This window comes from Sceloporus occidentalis, unplaced genomic scaffold (genome assembly GCF_023333645.1).
Source record: "Sceloporus occidentalis isolate IW3139 unplaced genomic scaffold, rSceOcc1.0.p SCAF_3, whole genome shotgun sequence".
NCBI lineage: Eukaryota > Metazoa > Chordata > Lepidosauria > Squamata > Phrynosomatidae > Sceloporus > Sceloporus occidentalis.
The window spans coordinates 140,912,483-140,934,051 of NW_028316983.1; the positions used below are offsets into that span (position 1 = coordinate 140,912,483).

The 21,569-nt window shown below is 42.5% G+C and overlaps 1 protein-coding gene across 1 annotated transcript in view; it reads left to right on the top strand.

The window, feature by feature from the left end:
• The first annotated feature begins 4,583 nt into the window (after window positions 1–4,583).
• The window catches only part of TRIO (trio Rho guanine nucleotide exchange factor), a 289,861-nt gene continuing 272,875 nt past the window's right edge, over window positions 4,584–21,569 (top strand). The window contains exon 1 of the mRNA XM_089516462.1: window positions 4,584–4,822. Coding sequence (XP_089372588.1) covers window positions 4,684–4,822 — 139 coding nt within the window. The 5' untranslated portion in view covers window positions 4,584–4,683. The remainder of the gene's footprint in view (window positions 4,823–21,569) is intronic.

Here is a 21,569-nt window from a genome sequence, read left to right on the forward strand (position 1 = left end):
ATAAAATAAATAAGGTGGCAATCCCACAAGCACCACTAGCCAGTTGTAACTAGTCCCCCATTTAATTTCTACACAATACCCCTAAGAAATGCTAGATCAGAGACAATGTGGGAAATTAAAAGGGAAAGTAACTTGGTCCAGTTACCCCAGCTGCTGTACTGCAAGGGGAGAAAAAGGGAGGGGTGCTCATGGCAGGCATTGGTACTAAGCCCCTAGTAGCCACATACATGTTCAGAGTGCTGACGGAAGACATCAGTCCCTTTTTTTCAGGTGGCATGTCCCTAGTAAATCACCCTTTCTCTTTTACATTTTTTGGGATGCCTTAAAGTTAGTGAGAGTTGTCATTTGTCAAGTTTTGGCTGCTTGCCATAAGCTTTTAGAAGTTAAATTTCTGAGCAGGGAGCAGATGCAGACATGAACAGAATGGAGATATGGTAGGAATCTGTTTGTGGGCCCTGCGAAGCCTAGCATTCAGTACAGTGGGTGATTTGCAGAGGTTTAGTTTGAAGTATTATTCTTCTAGGATGTCTTTATAGAGAGAATAAAGCTCCTTATAATAATATAATCACCAAGTGCAGAGCTGTTCTACATCTCTTGCCACAGCTACACCCAGATTTCATCCTAATGCTGCATGAGATCATCTACAAATAAAAATGTAGAGTCCTGCCACATGGTTTGGCTCCCTACATGCAACAGAATGAATTAACATTTCTTTTTTTTTTTTAAAGCCAATAAAACACTGCACATTTTGCAGCTCTAGAAATGAAAGGGGATTAAAGTGTGCTCAAGAAAGATGATTTTGGACAGAGAAGAGGAGGGGGAATAAAGTGAAAGGCTTTTGGAACAGCAAAAAGAGCAATCTTGAAGAAATAGGATGGTAAAGCCCTGTACGCATTTACCTAGGAGCCAAGCCCATTGATCTGAGTGAGATTTACTTCTGAATGGGAATGTACAGGACTGCAGTGAAAAAAATGCAGTTCTGGGAAGGGCAGAACGCTTAGACAAAGGGCATTAAGAATTCTCATCAAGAGAGCTCTTATGCCTCAACAAACTATAGGATCTCAGGATTTCATAGAATGGAACCATGGCAGTTCAAGTGGAATAGTAGCGCTCTAGCTTTCAAATGTGAATGGGCCCAAGTTCATCCAAGCACCAATCATTAGCCACCAAAGAGGGAAACTCCAGCCAGCTCAGTTGGAATCCTTGGAGTTGCATGGGTTTTTAAAATTGCCACTCCTTGTTTGCTCTGTTGTCCTCTTCTAAGTTGAATCTAAAATTTCCCAGTGCAAGTCCATTTTGCATGTGCTCTCTCTTCCTCTCTCTATTTCTCTGCCAGGGCTTGTGCAGGGCACCAGGGCAGCTGACAAAATTAACAAAACCATATCGCTTTTTTGCCCGTTCGGTCTCCTCCTTCACCACAGCTGCTTGACTGGTTGCTTCTGTGTTCTCATCTCCCATATTCACAATGGCTGACTCCGCACTAAAGCAAACAACAAGGCAAGGCCAGAGCAGTGGGGCAGCTGGTGGCTTCCCTTGTCAACCATTCTGACTGTCAATCCATTCTGGGATTTGTTTCATTTGTTAAACTTTGTATTTTTTAATTGAGTCTATATTTTTTAATTGTGAAACTATTTTAATTGGTTTTAAGAGTGAGCTGAGGATTCTGATTGGTTTCCTGCTGTGAACCACCTTGGATCCCACTCTGGGAAAAAGGCAAAAAATGCATTTAGTCTGAATGTTAAAGGAGCTGTCCAAAGAGCCAGAACCTAACCTTGAAATAAACTCAGCACTCTGGATAGCGCCTTGAAAATTCAGGCTAAAATCTGAAACAGATGCATTACCCTACAAACATGGAAGTCACCTGCCCTCACTAACAGAGAGTTTCTGCTAAGTGAACAGCTAGTGCAAAGATAGAGAGACAAAAGCTGCATCCGCAGTGCAGAAATAATCCAGTTTGACACCAATTTAACTGCCATGGCTCAATGCTATGGAATTCTTGGAATTGTACTTTGTTGACACACCAGAGCTCTCCGGTAGAGAAGGCTAAATGTCTCACAAAACAACACATCCCAGAATTCCACAGCAATGAGCCATGGCAGTTAAAGTGGTGACGAACTGGATTATTTCTGCAATATGGATGCAGCCAAAGAAAGAAAGTGAGATGAAGGAGGGCACTTTAGGCTACTGGGATTCATGTCCACCCATCTGAGAGCACTGCTCTGTTCCAGCACTAACAGTGGAAGCCCCTTTTGAGATAAGAATGGAGAAAGCTTTGTAATGTAATGCAACCATGGAGAAAGCTTAACAGCAGAATGCCTCAAATATGTTTCAGAAGTGCGTGACGGACAATCCCACCTCTGCACTTCTGGAGCGTTTGGGCAACGTCTGGGCTACGATTACCGCACGGTAAATTCCTCATGTAATAGAGTCCTTGGTGACATGAACCATATTTTGAGTTGGCAGTGGAGAAGGCATTGATAAAACTGGTCAGGAATGGATATATTTGACTAGTCTCTTGAGTGCATGCATTAGGTGACCAGTAGTCCTCCTTTTCCAGAACATGTCCAACATTTCAACCTTTTGTTCAGGAGGAATTCCAAACTGTCTTCCATTTTGAGCATGTTTCACATACTTATGTACGAGTGTAAAATTGCTCTTTGGTGAAATGGATCAGAGTAATGTACTTTCTATGGGTGATCACTGTATGTGTGTGTTGTGTGTGTGTATATACAGTGCGCCCATACTTTATGCAGGGGATCTGTTCCGGACTCCCCCATGTAAAGCAAATATCGCCTATGCTCAAGACCCATTTAAATGAACGGAGCTCGTGGACACGCCAGCACGCGCGTGCCATGGGTGCACACTCCATTTGTCCCTTCTCCCCTTGCAGCTTTCAGCATATGCTGAAAGCCATGTAAAGTGCGCCCGCGTATGATGTGGGCGCACTGACTCTCTCTATATATACACACACACACACATATATATATACACACTTGTCCCTCCATATTCGCTAGGGTTAGGGGCACAAGACCCCTGTGAATATGGAAAAACTGCAAATACCAGAAACACCATGTTTTACCTGAGAGGACATCTCTATAGCAATCTCTAGGTTCTCCAGTGCAACTCTGTGGCCAGCGTCCAGAAGACACTGACCATAGAACTGCGCTGGAAGAGCTACAAAGGCTTAGTAGAGTATTCTCTCTAGGAATCTCTAGGACTTTCGGTGCAACCTTTAGTTAAAGTTCACCATAGAGTTGCACTGGAGGACCTGGATATCCCTAGAGAGAACATATTAATCAAATCTGTGAATAATCAAATCTGCAAATATCAAAGCCACAATTATGGATGGATGAGTGTGTATACACACACACACACATGCATAAATGTGTGTCTGTGTGTGAGAGAATATGGTTGAAGGAGGGAAAGACATAGGTACCTCTGCCTTGGATGTGTATGTATACACACACATTATGTGTGCATATATAATGTATAAATATGTATGTCTATATATGTGTGTGTGTGTGTGTGTGTACACACACACACACACACCCAAGGCACAGGTACCTATGTCTTTCCTTCCTCTAACCATACTCTCTCACATAGACATTTATACATATATATGTGTGTGTGTGTATAATGTATATATGTATGTGTGCATATATATGTATGTGTGTGAGAGAGGGTGTGTGGTTACATATGTGTGTGTGTGTATGTGTTTGTGTGAGAGGGTGTGTGGTTACATATGTGTGTGTATATCTGTGTTTGTGTGAGAGAGAGTGTGTGTGGTGATATATGTATGCGTGTATCTATCTAAATATCTATCTATCTATCTGTTTGTGTGTGAGAGAAGGTGTGTGTGCATGTATGTGTTTGTGTGAGAGGGTGTGTGGTTACATATGTGTGTGTATATCTGTGTTTGTGTGAGAGAGAGTGTGTGTGGTGATATATGTATGCGTGTATATATATATATATATATATATATATGTGTTTGTGTGTGAGAGAAGGTGTGTGGTTATGTATGTGTGTGCATGTATGTCTTTGTGTGAGAGGGTGTGTGGTTACATATGTGTGTGTATATCTGTGTTTGTGTGAGAGGGTGTGTGGTGATAGATGTATGCGTGTATGTATCTATATATATCTGTGTTTGTGTGTGAGAGAAGGTGTGTGGTTGTGTGTGTGTACACATATATGTGCCAAGGCGGGGCTACCATCGCCTTCAACACCTCCCTCCACAGAAGGCTTCCTCACTCTGGCCGAGGCCTCCCTCCGCGGCCTCTATTTATACGCCGCTCTCAGCCAATGGGAAGGCGTCCTTTCCTCGCCCCCTCCAATCAGCGCCGGGAGGCGAACCGGGAACGGAGAATTCCGGGACTTCCCGAGCGTGCGTTTCTTGCTCTCTCTCCGCTCTCTCCCTTCCCTTCCTTCCTTCCTCTGGGCGGGGACTGGGCCCCTTCCTTCCCTCTTTCCCCTCCCACTTTGGCCATGGCACACAAAATGGCGGCGCGGGGCGGCCGCGGGGGCTGAGGGAGGAGGGGCAGGAGGCGGCGAGGGCGAGGGCCGGCCAGCTCCCTCCCTCCCTCCTTCCTTCCTTCCCGGGGCTGCTGCACCGGCCGTCCCAGCCCCTCTAGACGGTGGCGGCGGGGAGCGAGGGACCGGGCGCCGAGGAGCCTGCAGCCGGCAGCCATGAGCGGCTCCACCGCCGCCTCCGCCTCCTCCTCCTCCAGCAGCGCCGGCGGCGGAGGCAACGCGGCGGCCGGGGAAGGGGCGGAGGACGCCTCCGCCGCCAAGGACTCCGCAGACATCGCGGCTTTCTTCCGATCGGGTGAGTCTGGAGGGGAAGGGCTTCCTCCCGCGTTGGAGGGTCGGACTGAGTTGCAGATGCCTTGAGGACTCAGGTGTGTCTTAGGAGGAGGACAAAAGCCCCTCGGAATGGAGGACCTCCTTTGCTAAGCAGGGCCTCGCGGGGGGGAACCTGGGCCAAGGCCAAGCTTGAAGGCGCTCCTGTGGACGTCAGGCCCCTGCTTCTCAAAATGGAGGGCGTGTGTCAAGGACTCCTGTCATCAGTGTAAATCTGTGCTTCTCAAAATGGAGGACCTGCAAAGCACTCCTGTTATTATAAATGTAAATCTGTGCTTCTCAAAATGGAGGATGTGACCCGACCAAAGTTCAAAACACACATGGACAATCCCTGCTCCTCAAATCCTAATAACCTCTGAGGAGGAAAAGCAAAATAGAGGACATGACCAAGGCAAGCCTTGAAAGCACTCCTGTGAATGTCAAGCCCCTGCTTCTCAAAATGGAGGGCGTGTAAAGCACTGCTGTTATAAATGTAAATGCATGCTTCTCAAAATGGAGGAGGTGACCAAACCAAAGCTCAAAACACACTCCCAGAAATGGAAATCCCTGCTTCTTAGGTCCTAATGACCACCATGGAGAAAGGGGGGGGGATGGAGGACATGACCAAACCAAAGCTTGAGAGCACTCCTGTAAATGTAGATGTGCTTCTCAAAATGGAAGATGTCTTGAGATTCCTCCTGGATGAAAGGCAGAAATGGAGGACATGTCCTAGGAAAGGAGGACTCCCTGGTCACCCTGGTTTAAAGCGTCTAAGGATTTAAGGAAGGGTCTCCACCCAATTGTGATTCCCCCCCCCCCCCCCTTATAATCTTATGGTCCTGTGTGCCTTTTCCTATAATACCCTGGAAGTGAGGCTGGTGGAAGGGAAAAGAGGCTCCCTCCTTCCCTCCTCCTGCTCTGGGTCATCTTTAAGCTGCTCTGGTCCCTTCTTGCAGCATCCCCAGCATCATCCCCTATGGGAAAAAACATGTCTCCCTAAAAGCAGTAGCAATACCCCCTTCTTTCTCAAAGAAGGCAGCCCCTGGAAGCTCCTTCTTCCTCAGTGTGTGCCTCCATGTCACCCTCCCCACACAGCCTTTGTCACAGTTTCTGGTCACCTGAGATGGAAGGGAAGGGAACAAAACCGTTTCCTCTGGGTGCCACATTCTCCGGGAGGAGGAGGAGGAAATAAAACAAATACTGTAGTTAAAAAAAAGCATTGTTTCCTAACCTTTGTGTTATAGAATATCTTCTCCTCCTTTTTGTAAAAAGCAGTCTGTTTAAATAATACAGGTCTGCCTCCCTCCCCGGCTGCCCTTTGGATTGTGATATGAGATGAATCTGGCGCATGGAGTGGACACTGGGTGCCTTTGTGCTTGGGAGCCTGTTGTCAAAGGAACACATGCATCTTACATAGCTTAAAGAAATATATTGCTTTTGACACCAGGCGCCTTCCCTTACATGGCCACTCCAGCTGTTGTGGTAACCTCCTTGTATCCTATTACAGGGGTGGTAAACTTAAAATAAGAAGACGAACAGCTTCTTGTTGATGGCGGGGGGGGGGGGGGATAGTTGCAAATGAAAGGCAGAAGGGACAAGAAGAAGGGGCTAGCTTCCTTCAGGGCAGGCTTTTACCAGAAACCGACAAGCGAGAAGGCTGGCTAATTGCACTGAGGGACCATTGCTGCACTGTGTATGTGTGTGTTTTTGTGTAGGTGAGTCCAAGGAAGGCATAAGATCCTGAAGGAGATTGCCGTGTGTTCAGTACAGAAGCAAGGCCTGTGTGTCCCTGGATTGCACAGCTGAACTGGAAATGCTCTCTTCATTCGGGCAGAGTGTGTGTGTGTGTGTGTGTGTGTGTGTGTGTGTTCACGCACGAGGCAGGAGCTTGCTGGGCTATAAATGGAAGTCACAGACGCCTCTTTGCTGCCTTGGGTTGGGGAGTTAATACTATCTTGGAGCAAAAGGGGGATTCGGTTGTTGGGTTTGGCGAATGCAAAAGGCAGCAGTGATGACTCTTTCCTTTGATTCCCAAGGTGAAAGCGATCTTGTGGAAGAGAGAAAAAGAAGGGCTATCTCACCAAGGAAGCCCAAAAAGGAAAGGTGTCCCCCCTATGATTGAGTGAGGATCTTTCCAAACACCCCTTTAACCAGTGGGAGAGATGGAAGGGCTCTCTTTGGGCTTTCCTCCCTCCTGCCAGTATCTTTTGGCTCCTTCTCTGCCTTTGCCTGTACAGTATGCTGCTCGTCCTTTCCAGAAGGGGAGAAAGCAAGCAGCAGGCTTGGCGGCTTGCTTCATCTGAATGCCTTTAAAAGGACTCAGCCCAGCGAGACTGGGGTACTGGGGACAGAAATGCAGACTCATCGCTGGAGAAATGAAGGGGCGTCTGGCTTAGGTCTGTCTGTGGGTCTCCATTTGCGATCTGGGTGTAGAGGGATGGAATGCCATTGCTTAGGATGACTGTCAGATTCATTGCTTGGTTCCCTTTCTCTCTTTACAAAGAATTAGGGGCTGGATAGAGAGAAATACCCTCAAGGCACCAGATCCAGGTGATCTTGGGAGCTAAATAGGGTTTGACCTGGTTAGTACCTGGATGGGAGACTACCAGGGAATACCAGATGCTGTAGGCTGTATTTCAGAGAAAGGAACAGGCAAAAACACCTCTGAGTATTTCTTGCGTAAGATAAGTCAATGACATTCATGGAGTCCCCAGAACCAGTGATTTAAAGGCTCATGCAGTACATTAGAGAAAAGGCTAGGTTGAAAATTGACAATAATTGTTTGCCTCTCATGGTTTACAAGGGATGGATGGGGAGGCTTACATACAAGTGAGATTAGAAGCAGCTGAGCTCACTGTACCTTAATCTGATCCATCGTGGTGGTTGTTGTTTGGACAGGTGGCAAACTCCCTTGTGAGCTTTGTTTTCATTCTTTAAAACAGATTCCCAGGATAGATGGCACAGATCGTGTTCCTCAGAAATCCCTAGCACTGTAAAATACTGCTGCCATGAGTAAGGCTTTGAACTGCCAAAACTCACGGGGTACCTAATTTTGTGTGACCCTAGAGATATCTGTCACAGAATAGGGTATTCATGATACATTTGGGTCTCCTCAGGGAAAAGCTGCTAGCTTCTAGAAATAATGGTTGCATGTTTGTCAAGGTTAGTATTGTTTTGTCTGAAATCGTGTGGTTTACTCCATGCTGGATCCTGAAGATGTTCCAGTATGTGCTTATTGCAATAAAAAAGTTACCTGATATTATGAGTGTGCTTCAGTATTGGATTGGAGGATGGGTGTAGGCTTTCATTCCAAACAAATTTCCAGGTAACTGCAAAACTTACCAACTCATAGAAATTTCACTAACCTGTCTACCTTGCTCACCTATTTCAAATGCTTGGGGCATAAGAGGAACCAGGTTTTTTATAGCTTTCCGTCCTGGTCAGCTTGTGTTTACTTTAAACTTTTATAATTTTAATTTTTTGGCTCAGGTAAGTGACTTAACTTACAAATTTAATTTAAAGCTTATTATGCCTTCTCTAGAGGTTCTCCTTCTGGTTTTGTTCAGTTTGTGATTCTTACACTCCGGTGGTTTTACTTCCAGTATTATTTAGTTTCTGAGTCAGTAACATTGCTACCCACTGAACCCTTGGGAGCAGTTGCAGTAAAAGCATAAATGAGCATCACAGTAGTGTCGGTGCTAGAAAGCTTGTCAAAAGGAGACAATAATTGATAGATGCTTCCTTACCTTCAGAATCAACTTAAACCAAATGTGTACAGATGCCCTGACTTGGGCAGTCTAGAAAATGATTTTAGTTTCTGTTCAAAGATACAATAGATTTGATCCCACCCAAGTCATGACTTCACAGTAGTTTTCAATATTTTGGAAGTTGGTCACTAATAAATATTTAGCCTAAATGAGGGGTTAGATGGACTACCAGATGTTATTGGATGGAAAGTCCCAGTAGTCCTGGCCAGTAGGACCAGTGGTGAAGACTTCTGGGTGCTGCAGTTCATCAACACCTTTAGGGTTATACCTTTCCCATTGCTAGCTAAAATTCAGTTGTTAGTTAACCCACTAAATAAGTGAAACTTACCTTAGTGTTGGCTTGACAAATTCCCATTCATTCAGTTGGGTCAACAGTTGAGTCTCCCTTATCCAGAATTCTGAAATCTGAAATACTTCAAATTGCCCACATGGGTGGTTGAGATAGCGACCCCTTTGCTTTCTGATGGTTCGGTGTACACAAACTTAGTATCATGCACACAATTATTTTTTTAAAACTGTGTATAAATTTACCTTCAGGCTGTGAATATAAGGTGTATACGGAACATAAATGGATTTCATGTTTAGACTTGGGTTCCATCTCAAATATATCTCCTTATGTATGTGCAAATATTGCAAAATCCAAAAACTGTGAAATCCTAAACACTTCTCATCCCAAGCATTTCAGATAAGGGAGATCCATCCTGTATTCTAATTGGGACTAACAACTGAATTTGTTTTTTGTTTGGGAGAAAGAAACTTTGACAGTGATTATTGGGAGGTATGGATAAGGAGAGATTTGGAAGGCATACCTTGGTTTTGAGGGTGAGATTAGGCGAAGAACTGAAATGGTGTTTCAAGTATGTGAGTAGGAGTATGGGACTGGGCAGCAATAGTGACCAGTTTTCCAGGACTGTGAAGAAGGGAGTGGGGTTTGAGTTTGGAATGGTGCAGCAGCTGTTAGAAGAGTCTCTGAGTCATTGGGAAGGATGAACTTTTTATGGCATGGAATGTATTGTTGGTGGACTGCTGGTTCTTTAAATGGACTACCAATTCAAAATATGTATTAAACCATCATTCCTGGGCCTGTGGTTGTTGAAGAGATTAAGCACACATTGTTCTGAATTGCTTTAAATCCATTTTATATGTGCCTCACGTTGAGGGGGTGAGATATAAATATTTAAATAAAGTAAATAAGCAAGGGCTTAAATAGAGTACTGTACAGCATGGCGGAGTGATTTGAGTGCTGGACTGTGACTTCAGAGACCAGGGTTCGATTCCCAGCTCGACCATGAAACCCACTGGGTGACCTTAGGCAAGTCACATGCTCTTAGTCTCAGGGAAGGCAGTGGCAAACCTCCTCTGAACAAATCTTGCCAAGAAAACCCCATAATAGATTTGCCTTTGGGTCACCATAAGTCGGCGGGAAACTTGGAAGCACATACCAAAAATTACAACAAATGGCATGACCCTTGAAGAAGATCCACGTGTGTGTGTGTGTGTGAAAAGTAATGCTTCAGAAACCAACTGAAATGTGTGTGTATGTAATATGACAGTTCTAATCCAAACTGAAATTAGAAATATAGAAAACTGTCCACTGAATCTTCATTTTTGTTGATGCTGAAGAGAGTACAGAAATAGCTCTGCTTGCCTTAAAATCTTGGCCAGCATCCCTTGGAGTCCAGAGGATTGCCCTGTGGGTAATGAAAATTACAAACTTCAGGGCCAACATAAAGGGACAATCTATGATTAGATCTTCCTATCTTTCCTTTAAAAAACAAAACTGAAGAGCAAGGGGCACCTCCAGCCTGGTTCGGGGGGAAGCACTGGGGGAGAGAGAAGGTTTGCTATGTCTCCCAGTTCTGACTTACCCATGGCAGTTTTGTTTTTCATCTGGGGAAAACCAGTATATTTCCTTTATATACCTAGGAGGTGTGGTTTTAACTCACCTAATTTGTCACCACAGTTGCAAGCCTAAATATCTTAAAAGAGACAAACACATTGGAGCACTGCAACATTTCCTGTTTTCCTGGAAAGAATGGACAGATTTCTAAGCATGCTTAGAACTTGGGTGGGAAATGTTTCCTTAATGCTTGAAATAACAGGCACATTAATACTCGTGCCCAAATCCAATATGCCATTTGAAAGGATGCTGTTGAGCTGTGGGCTTAATACTTTTAGTACGTGCAGAGTTCCTGCCACTTTCAATTTCCTTGTGGGTTTTGGAGGGGGGGGGGGGAATCAATATTGGTAGCACTATACTGGCTCCATATTACTGTAAAAAGGCAATGTGAAGGCATTCTGTGTTGACATAAAACTTCATACAGCTGTGTTCTAAGCATGACCCAAGAAGTACATTCTTCCCATGCTCTTCTCTCCTCATTCTTGTTTGTTCCCTGCAATTATATAACTTGACCCACTGGCTTTGATGGGTAGCACAGCTCTTCATGGTCTACATTTTTAAAATACCTTCTAAAAATACGTGGAGGGGTGACTTTGAACAAACTAGATCAAGTAAACTTTTAGACGTTGTGTAATGTTAAAATTCTTTACTATTTTGATGGGTCATTTGAATCACTTTCTAAACAAATCAGCTTATTTTTTTATTAAAGTTTTTTCTTCTTCTTCTGGTGTCCCTCCTGGTGAAAGCCAGGCTTCTGTTTCTGTTTAGTGAATCTTGGTGCCTGGATATAAAGTCAGTGTACAGAGCCCAAATACTTTAAACGTCTGGCTTTGTAATTACTTACCTTAGACAACACTAACCTCTACCAAAAAGGACCATTCCATATTGCTGAGAATTCTGGAGATGGAAGAATGTTGTTGTTGTTGTTGTTGTTATGATGCTTTCTTTGTAATGTATAGTTGGATTTTCTGTACCAGCCCATGGTTTGAGTTCTTCTGATGGGTGGAGATTCTTCCTCACTTTTGAGACAAACGTTCAAAACCAGAAAACTGCAGTTTGCCTTTGCCTTGCAGTTGCTTGGATTGTGTGAAAGGGCAAACACTAATTTGCCTCAAAACAAAAAAGGAAGAAATGACATGTACACTCCAAGTATAGCACTAAGATGTAGCCCGGCATGGCAAGCGAACCATTTACTGGAGTCGAGATTTGTTGGACCTCATAATTTTTTCCATGTGAACTGAGAATACACGTTACAAACAGTGATCTTCACTTTGTGAGTTTGGACTCACAAGCATTTTATAATTCGATGTAATCACAACAGTTTTTGTTCTTTGTGTCCCTCAAATGTTTTACTGTCTTTTAAAATGAGAGGGACAGACTGAGAACAAGGAAGAGGAAGAAAGAGGTATACTTGTATGACAGAAACTTAAATTGGTCTATGTCGCACACCTAAGTACTCTAAAGGCACCTAATCCCATCTAATTTTGAAAGCTAAGCATGGTCAGGCCTGGTTGGTACTTGGATAAGAGACTAAGTACCATAGGCTATATTTTAGATGAAGGAACTGTCTAAAACATCTCTGAGTATTTCTTGCTTTAGAAAATCCTATGAAATTAATCAGGTTGCTATAAATTGCAGGCAACCTGAAGGCACATACATGCACACACATTGCAGGTGAAGATTAAAGATGGATCTGGAAAAACTGAAGATTAGTGCCCTAAAGACACCCACAATACTCCTCTGAGGTTGAGTGGAAGATTTATAGTAATGAACAATCTGCCTTTGAGGAACTTTGTGTACTGTGTACCACTCTTCCTAGTGATTAAGCTTCTGTAGTATAAAATGAAAGCCACAGTTCAAAACAGAACCAAAATATTTTGAAATGATAGCCTCTGGTCTAGATCCAACCCTCAGCCCTTACCCCATGAGGTCAGTGCCTCTGTCAGTCCTTCTCCTCCACAATTGTTGGAAGCATATTTTTTTTAATTGTTATCTTTCACATCTCTTTTTGGCTAGAGAAATGATGCTTCAGGGTCTTCCTTTCTTAATTTAAACTTTTGTCCAGAATTTTTCAACATAGCATTTATATTTTCTCATTGTAAGGTATGATGTTACCATTCTCATAAGAAAGCAGTTGCCAGGCAGTTGAGTGTGTGTGTGTGTGTGTGTGTGTGTGTATGCAACGAAAGAAACCAAGCGTGATTGATTTTTCATATACTTTTCCTGTGGAGCAGTAGTATAATCGTTTAAGCCACTTTGGATGCACTGGCAGAGGAAGGGGAACAGGAAGCTCAACTGAGTCGCAGTTCCTGTCAATTCATTCTCTTTTTTCTTTTATCACATTTGAAATGGTACAGACTAGTTTCCACATTTGGTTACATAAGAATATTTCATCTAGTCTGTTGCCAGATTCACCTACTGGCAGGATACATCCAGTTATTTGTCTTACCTGAACTCCAATATATTAGTAAAGTATGTGTGCATATATGTGTATAATTAACTTCACAATCCTAATGCAGCTTGATAGTTCATAAGTAATGTACTATATGACAGTGGTTTAGTGAAGAAAATTATATACATACAAGTACTGTTCCTGGTAGTTCATAAAACCAGGACTCATAACCATGGCAAGGATATTCTTCCCATTACACACATTCAGGTCATTTAAATGCTTATCCATGCTTTAAGCCTTAGTTGCAGCCTAAGATGCCAGTTTTATTCAAATAATCAGTTGGTTTACTTTTTAATTCTTTTTAACAGCAACTTGAAGGAACCTTCAGACTTGGAAACATTTCTAATAAGAACCATAAAACTAAATGCAAGAAGGCTAAAGTTTTACCTATTTTTAAACACGCAAGTCAAAGAAATGAACGATTGAAAGTATGGATTGAATGCATAAGTGGTTTGACTTTCTGTATAACATGTGAGGGCATTGAACACCTTGTGATTTTTCCTGTTTAATCAGTCCTTGAGGAGAAACTATTATCTTATGGGATTCCCATCCTTTGACATCACTCATGGTAATGGCAAGTGGATCCTGGGGTTCGTACTAGGATTAGGGATGGGTTGGGGAGGAGAAATTCTAGAAATATGAGCTGAGCTATATTGGTACTGCATCACAATGGACAGTGGGCAGAATCTTGGCTAATCCTCTAGAACCCAACTTTATTGTGATGCGAAAACCCAGCCAGTGTGGTGATGTAATTTTACCTTTCTTAGAAGCTTTTTTCTTCTGAGGAAGCACTTCATCACTTTATTGAAAAGCATAAACATTGTGGTGCCTGACATCAGAAAATGTGTCAAGGAGCCATGTGGTTCATTGACAGGGCGCACACTTTCTCCTACTTTCAAAAGATCCTGCACTTGGCTTTAGGCATCATTAAGGTATTTCTAGTGGCAGTACTGGGCATACAGTCTATTGTGCTGGTGATCTAACTCTATAAAGTTGTTTCTTGTATCTTTGGTTAGCTGAGCTACTCTCTGTCAGAAGGTATAGGTGAATATTCAACAATTACATCATTTTGTTTAGGAGATGATAAAAGCCTTTGAGATCAAGAGCGATAGTTGGCTCCAAGTAAAAAAAATTATGCTGTTCAAGCACAATATGTTACCATTTACCACATGTTCCATGTAAACAAGGAGCAGGTACCAATGTCACCTGACTTATGAACTTAGCAAGCAAACCTGAGTAGCTATTGGAGGGACCTCTTGGTGTCTGCTCCTGGACTAGGTCCCTTCTTGCCAAAGGAAGGAGAAGCGGAGTTTGCTTCTGTTGTCTTTCTACCAATAGGAAAATATTTTTCCCCAGCCACATGGACCTTTGGCATGTAAACTGGACTACTGTCGAAGGGAGCCTGAACAGTTTGGTTTCTATGTCCTTTTATTGTTATATATTAAATTTACTTGCGTTTATATTCATTTGAAATTAAGATCTTACTTTTAATCCTAATTTAATTACTGTTAGCTTACATGGGTGCCTTTACAGGTGGAAAGGTGGGCTATAAATTAAATATTTTATTTTTATCACCATACAAAAGACTTGGGACTCTTTCCTTCATAAAAATGGAGGATCATGTTTTGAGTTGTAACTGTGAGCGTAAAATAAATGGTGCTACTGTTAGTGTTCCTGAAACGACAATTTGTGCTTTACCAGAAATCTCCCACAGAGAATTATTAGCACTTCATTTTTATATTTCTGGGAAGCATATATATGTGTGGATCCTTTCCAGAAAGATTAATACAAAAAGAAACTCCAGTAGCAGTGTATATTACTAGTTTGGGGAAATGGTTTTGAATTTTGGAGCACATTGTGGTAGTAACCCTGTGTCAGGGCTGGTATTGCACCCTTCAGATTGGGGGCTCACTTAGAGGTTTGTGTGTATGTCTGTCCACAGAGAATGAGTTATGGGACAGAAAGGAAAGGGTTGCCTAGCCTTCTCTCTGACATCCTTGTTCATTTTCAGAAACATTTACTCATGCGAGCCACCACTTTTAATCTGAAGTGGTATGGCTCAGATGTACATTTGCCACCTCAATGTGAACTACACTATAAACTGGTCTTTCTGTCTTTCATTGAAATCTTAGAACTGCTATTGAACACTACCAAGTACAGGTCTTGTAAGTTCAGGCATGACTAGTCCGAGGAAATCTAGGAATAAGAAGTAGCATAACATCAGCAGTGCTGCAGTTGAATGGCCAAATCTTCTGTTATTTTTCAAAAATTTGATTTGATTGATACAGTCTGCCCTTCTTTTACGCGGGGGAGTCCATTCTGGGCTGGACTCCCCTGTGTAAAGGGAATTCCGCCTATGCTCGAGCCCCAGTTAAATTAATGGGGCTTGTGCACATAGCGGTGTAGCAGGGAGCGCGTGCCATGGGCGCAAACCCATTATCCCTTATGGGACGCACCGCCCCTTCTCCCAGCACACATAAAGCATGCCTGCGTATGACGTGGGCGCACTGCATTAAGGTGTCTAGTACCTTATTTATTTATTTACACTCGGCCCCCGGGTTACGAAAATAATCCGTTCCGGCGCCATTTTCGTAACCCGGAAGTCTTCGTAACCCGAGAAAGCCATAGGCGCTAATGCAGAGAAGCCGCGATTTGGTGCGAAATAGCGCCAAAAAGCACCAAAAGGTTATTCGTAACCCGGAATAACCTTCGTAACCCGGAAATATTTTTTTTTTTTTTTTTTCTTCGTAACCCGGAAATTTCGTATCCCGGCGCGTTCGTAACCCGAGGTAAGAGTGTATTATTTTATACCCCGCTTTTCTCCCAGCACAAGGCGCATTGGTTCAGTTCAAGCACCAAACTAAACCATGGTTGGGGCAAATTGTAATTTGGAACTATAGGGTAAGGCTGCATGTCTGATTTAATCTTTTCATCTTTCCTGGTTAGCACTCTAATACTTCTGGAGATAAAACAACTACTGTGGTGGTTTGCCAGTGGAAGCAACTTGCCAAGCCAGAGTTGGCATGCATACACAGTGGTTTGCAAATCTACTTCAGTTCATGTCTTCTGAACCAGGTTTGTTGGCAAGCTATAAACAGTGTCTTGTCAACTCAAACATCATGTAAACTAAGTGTGGGAAACTTCAGGGGACGGTGGACATATTAGACAACCACATGCCTTGTTTTACAAAAAATCAGTAAAGCCTTTAGGAAGCGCAATTCTTTAAAAAAAAGTTATGTAGTCCCCATCCACTTTCTTTTATGAGTAAAGTTGCAATTTTGCCTGTGTGATAAGGGTACTTGCAGGATTGCAGAAAAAAACAGACTGGCCACATGTGGTTTGTGTCACATATGAAGCCCACTTTTGCATTAAAGCATGGTTGTTGAATTTCTTTAACATTGCCCTGATGTGTTGTGTGAATTAAGCTATCAGCTTTATTATCACTGTTGGTCATTTACTGTATGGGTGGGACTGCATCATGTGACATGTCACAAGCAGAAGGTTGTCGGAAGGGGCTTCCACATCGTATAATATGGGTACTGTGCATCTGGAGAAAGGCAGGGAAAGGTAATTGCAATGCAAATACCCTAAAGGCACCAGATCCTGTCGGGTCTTGGAAGCTAAGCAGGACCAGTCCTGGTTAGTACTTAGATCAGAGACCACCATTGCACACCAGGCATGGTAGACTATATTTCAGAGAAAGGAACTAGCAAAACCATTTCTGAGTATTCTCTTGACTAAGAAAACCCTATGAAATCATGGAGTTATCATAAGTTGACAGATGACTTGAAGGTGCACATGCACACACAACAAACCTAGTAGCTGTACTCTTTTCAGAATTTTAGGTACAGTTCATCACAATTAAAGCAGCAGCAAATCTATATGTTACAGCCATTATAAACCAGGCCAGGACTCCAGAGGTTCTGTTTATAATGAGCCATGGATTTCTGATCCTTTCCCCTCTTAGTATTTGTCACTATCTCTGCAGGTGACCATCCTTTTGGTTGTCCCTATGAATTTCTAGTTGAATCCTGCAGATTTCTTAGCTATGAGTACTTTTCTTAGTGGCAAGCAGCCTTATCTAAAGCATTGGAAAAATAAAGAAAGCCAGTGGTATGGAAGCAGAAGCACCCAACAGCAGTATGCAGCTAAAATTAAAGTAAATTGGACTCAATTTGTCACCTTGTTTCCATGGAACATTGGTAGGGTATCATAGTTTCTGATGTAGCTAAACTTCTAGTGATGTTGGGAAGAAAGTAGGATTGCAATTCAGTAAGGCCTCTGAAAAAATGAATCACTTTATCCAGGAAAAGTAGTGCCTGACTAGGAAGTGATTCATATGCTGGTGACTTCTTTGTTGCTTTTCTTGTGCTGATCACCATCATAGAGCAAAAAGGGGGGTGCAGAGGAGAGGAAAACCTTGGCTAGAAAAGGACTTTTGAAGTTCATGAGCCATCTAGGCTTCCAGTAACTCTGAGGAAGAAAAAAATCAATGCAAACATGACCCATTCACAAAAAATGAGACTCAGTAGGAGGCATCCCATCAGAACCCTCCCCCCCCCCTTCATCTATCAGAAACTGGATGGAGACAGGGTTTGAAATCCTGCTTTGTTAGGAAAACTTCCCAACTCAAAAAAGCATGCAGACACACACAAAACAAGGCACATTTGCGGAAATCTGGTGGCTTTTAATTTCAGTAACAACTCATTTTCCCATTAAACACCTTCTTCACAATTCAGGGGTTGTCTGCAGAAGCCCTGTGAAAAACGGCATACTTACTGTGAAGCTGGTTCTGACAGCCTCCACAACACATGGCTACATCCAGGCAAGATCTTTGATTTTCTACCCTTAACCTGACTTTGTTCCAAAGTAAGGAAAGTTGCAGAAAACCCCAGGTTATCCAGGAAACCCTGGAGTGCCTCCAGTTCTTTTGCCCATGTGGACAGTTGGATTGGGTCCAATTTGGCCAATCCAGTTGCCCACACATCAAGAGCAGTGAAGAGCAAAGGATGAATCCCCTTCAGAGCCACCGCTGCTGCTTACTCACTGACTCAGCAGCTCCCTCTGAGTGCCTGCCCGGTGTGTTGCCACTTCTGCTGCAGTTAGAACAAGGTACCCATATATCAACGAGGAGGAGGTAAAGTGACCCGCCTTCTGGACTGCATGGTTGGATGTCTCCTGGAGGAATAAGGCTTTACACAGAGCTCCTGCCTATGAGGAAGTAGTAGCTCTGAAAATGCCACTGCTGCTTCATCACGGGCAAGAGCTCCCTGCAAGTCTGCCCAGCACATTGTCACTTGTGCTGAGGTCAGAATGGGGCATCTTTGCAACCAATGAGGTGGGGGGGGGGGGGGCTAGAGTGATCCCTTTTTTGTCGATCACGTGATGGGACATCCTGTTCTGACCTCAGTAGAAGTGATGGTGCACCAGGCACATGGTTGTAAGGCATTCCTGTCTGTGACAAAATGGCGGTGGTAACAGCAGCGACACTAAGGGTTACAGGCCAGCATGGCTGATGCAATGTTGGCCCAGCTGCACAATGACATGGGGTTGCACTGGATTTGGACTGGCTTGTACTTGTCACCATTGTGGTTGGGACAGGGCACATTTGATGCATAATGCTCTGGATTAACCCTGGATTAAGTATCCAGTGTAAGTGCACCTCTGATTTTGGAAAAACATATTTTAACTATTACTCGTCATATTCCAGGAACAGTACTGTCATCTTAACATGTTCTTTTTCTTCTGTTCATATTGTTTATCTTTTTATTTTTATTTTTCTCGGTTGAGTTACATTGTTACTTTCCTTAATTAATATATTTAATTCTGTATTTCTGGGTTTTTTCAGCAGCTACAATATCATATTTAAAAAGTGGTATGTTTTTTTTAAAAAATTAACAGGCATCCAAGACTAGATCTTCAGTATAACATTGTATGGACTTCCATTGATCATAATGTGAATGGAGCAGTTATATCATATATACTTGACTATAAAATGACTTCATGTAAAAGTCGAGGACAGGTTTTAGGGCTGAAATCAGGGGTTTTGATATGACCCGTTGGTAAATCAAGAGTAAAACGTAGGGGCATGTAACAAAGAATGTAATGGATGAAACAAAAGAAAACAATGCCAAAGAACTTACAAAATTTCAGCAGTTATAACTGTTTGTGGTCACACCTAAAGGCTGGATGGATGAGAGAGTAGAAGGGTGATCAGTGCTTCCAGGACAGATTATATTCTTCCCTTTCACCCGGGGATGCTTCCTTTTTATAAGAGTCAAAGTATACTACTTACCTTGACCCTTGGATAAGTTGACTCAGGTTTTTTGGGTCAATTTTTTGTATAAGTCCTAGACTAATATACAGCAGTCTGTTCAATTCAAATAAAGGAGACACTTTATAGAACTGTCATCCTTTCAACACAGAAATAAACATTATGAATACTATCATCCCCTCTTTAAGTTGATGTATGATTGTTTATTCATTTGGGTATGTGAGTAGGTAAAAATTCTTCATTAACTTTTTTTGTGATATTGATGTCAAGTTGTCAGGAGATGCTCAGATGTTCTGGCTTTCTAGCTAGAGTTTCTTCTCAGCTCTGATAACTGGTTTATTTGAGCAGAAAATGGCGTGACAACGAAGACTTCTGGTACTCTGTTGGAAAGAGAGAACCATCCAAAGCTGAAAGAGTCTTCACAAAATGTTTGGAATATGTTTAGTTACATTATAGGATTCATATTGTCCTCATTCTGTTTGTTAGATGGAGAAAGTGGGCAGCACTCTTTGAGGTCAAGGGTGGGAATTATGTTGTCCATTCAGCTGTAGTTGGACTGAAAGCCCCAACAAGTGGTCAGCATAGCCAATGGTGAGGAAAGTTGGGAATTATATCCAGCAATATCTGAAGTATGACATGATTCCTGTCTCTGACCTGGGAGATAATAGATAGTAAGTTCGCTGCATTCAAGGAAGGAACAGACAGACTTTCCTTTGACCATTTGGTGGTTCTGTGCAGTAGCAGTATAAGCCACAACACCTTTTCACCTTGCAGATGTAATTGTGTCTACTCACAGTCTGTTTTTTCCATCTCAGGTTGCTATATGAATTGACTTTTCATGTGAAATCTACTTATTTTTACTGTTCTGCAGTTAATACACATTGAGGGCAAATGCCATTGTTCACTAGTATAACCAGAGTGAATGAGTGTTTGGACAAGTGGCAGGTTCAAGCCTTGCTCAGCAATGACACTTGCTAGATCAGAACTTGGTCACTAAATCTGGCCTTGGGCCAGCCCCTATCTCTTGGTCCTACCTGTCTAAATGTTGGTGAATAAAAATGAGATAACCATCCACATACTTTCCTAATTTGGACAGGCCGCAGTGCAGTACATTTTGTGTAATTCTGTATATCTTCTGCCCTTTCTGCATATGTTGCAAACCTCAGTGTTTCTTCTGACTAAGGAGAACAAAATGCATGTCTGGAACTTAATGTACATGTGGCATTTTTCCTCAGGTATGTCTGGATCTAATCTATTCCCTTAGCTCTGAAAATGCTTTCTTACACAGAGTGGCTGCAGACATGAGAAAGCCCTGTATTGTCTGATCTGATATATGTGTTTTTTGCCCATGCTCAATAAAGTGTGGTTACAAATAATGAGGAATTCAGGAAGGCATTCTTTATTTCCTGGTTAATAGGTGTTAGATTTCTAAAAAAATTAATTTTACTGAGAATACAGTAAAGAATACAGTAGTACTTGTAATTCATTTACTATAAACATAAATCATTTGATTTTTTGGAACCTTATATCCACATACCTATCAAGGATTTAAGCTTAGCTCATCCTTTTCTGAATAGGAATGCACTTTAGTTTACCATGTTTCCCCTCTTCCTCCCGAACCAATTTTTCTCATTTTCTTTCTTCCATTCTTCCCTCCTGTATCTTATCATCTCTTTCTCTTTTAACAGACATCAACCCTTCCCCCCAATTTACCAAAGAGGAGACAATAAAGTATGTGTTGGTGTTACTGGTGTGAGGTACCTTATAGGTTGGGCCACATTTCCCTTGTGGATTCTCATTCACTATCTGAAGAACAGTGCTTAAGAATACTACTCAATATACTCACTTTAGAAGTTACTTTTCAAAATACAATCAGGCCTCCATATCTACGGATTTTTATCCATAGATTCAACCATTCATGGCCATTCATTCCAATAAGTAAACCTTGATTTTGCTATTTTATATTGGGGTCGCCATTTTACTATGCCATTGTATTTAATGGAGCTTGAGCATCCACTGATTTTGGTATCCATGGGGAGGGGGGGTCCTGGAATCAAACCCCAGCAGATACTGGGGGCCCACTCTATACCTCACAGATGTTCCTGTAGACACTTAAAAATGCAAGTTTACTGTTTAACTTCAGTTTCAGGGTGCAGTTCTCACAGCCCAAAATCCAAGACTTAGTCCTTGACATTCCCATTAAGGGACCTTATGTGTTGTAGTTAGGAAAGGCCTTTAAGAGAAGTCAGTGCTTATCAGAGTATAGTGAATTGGGTTAACTTATTAGGAGGCTATGTGCTACGGGAAGTCCTAAATACCCCAAAGGCTCCAGATCTTGTC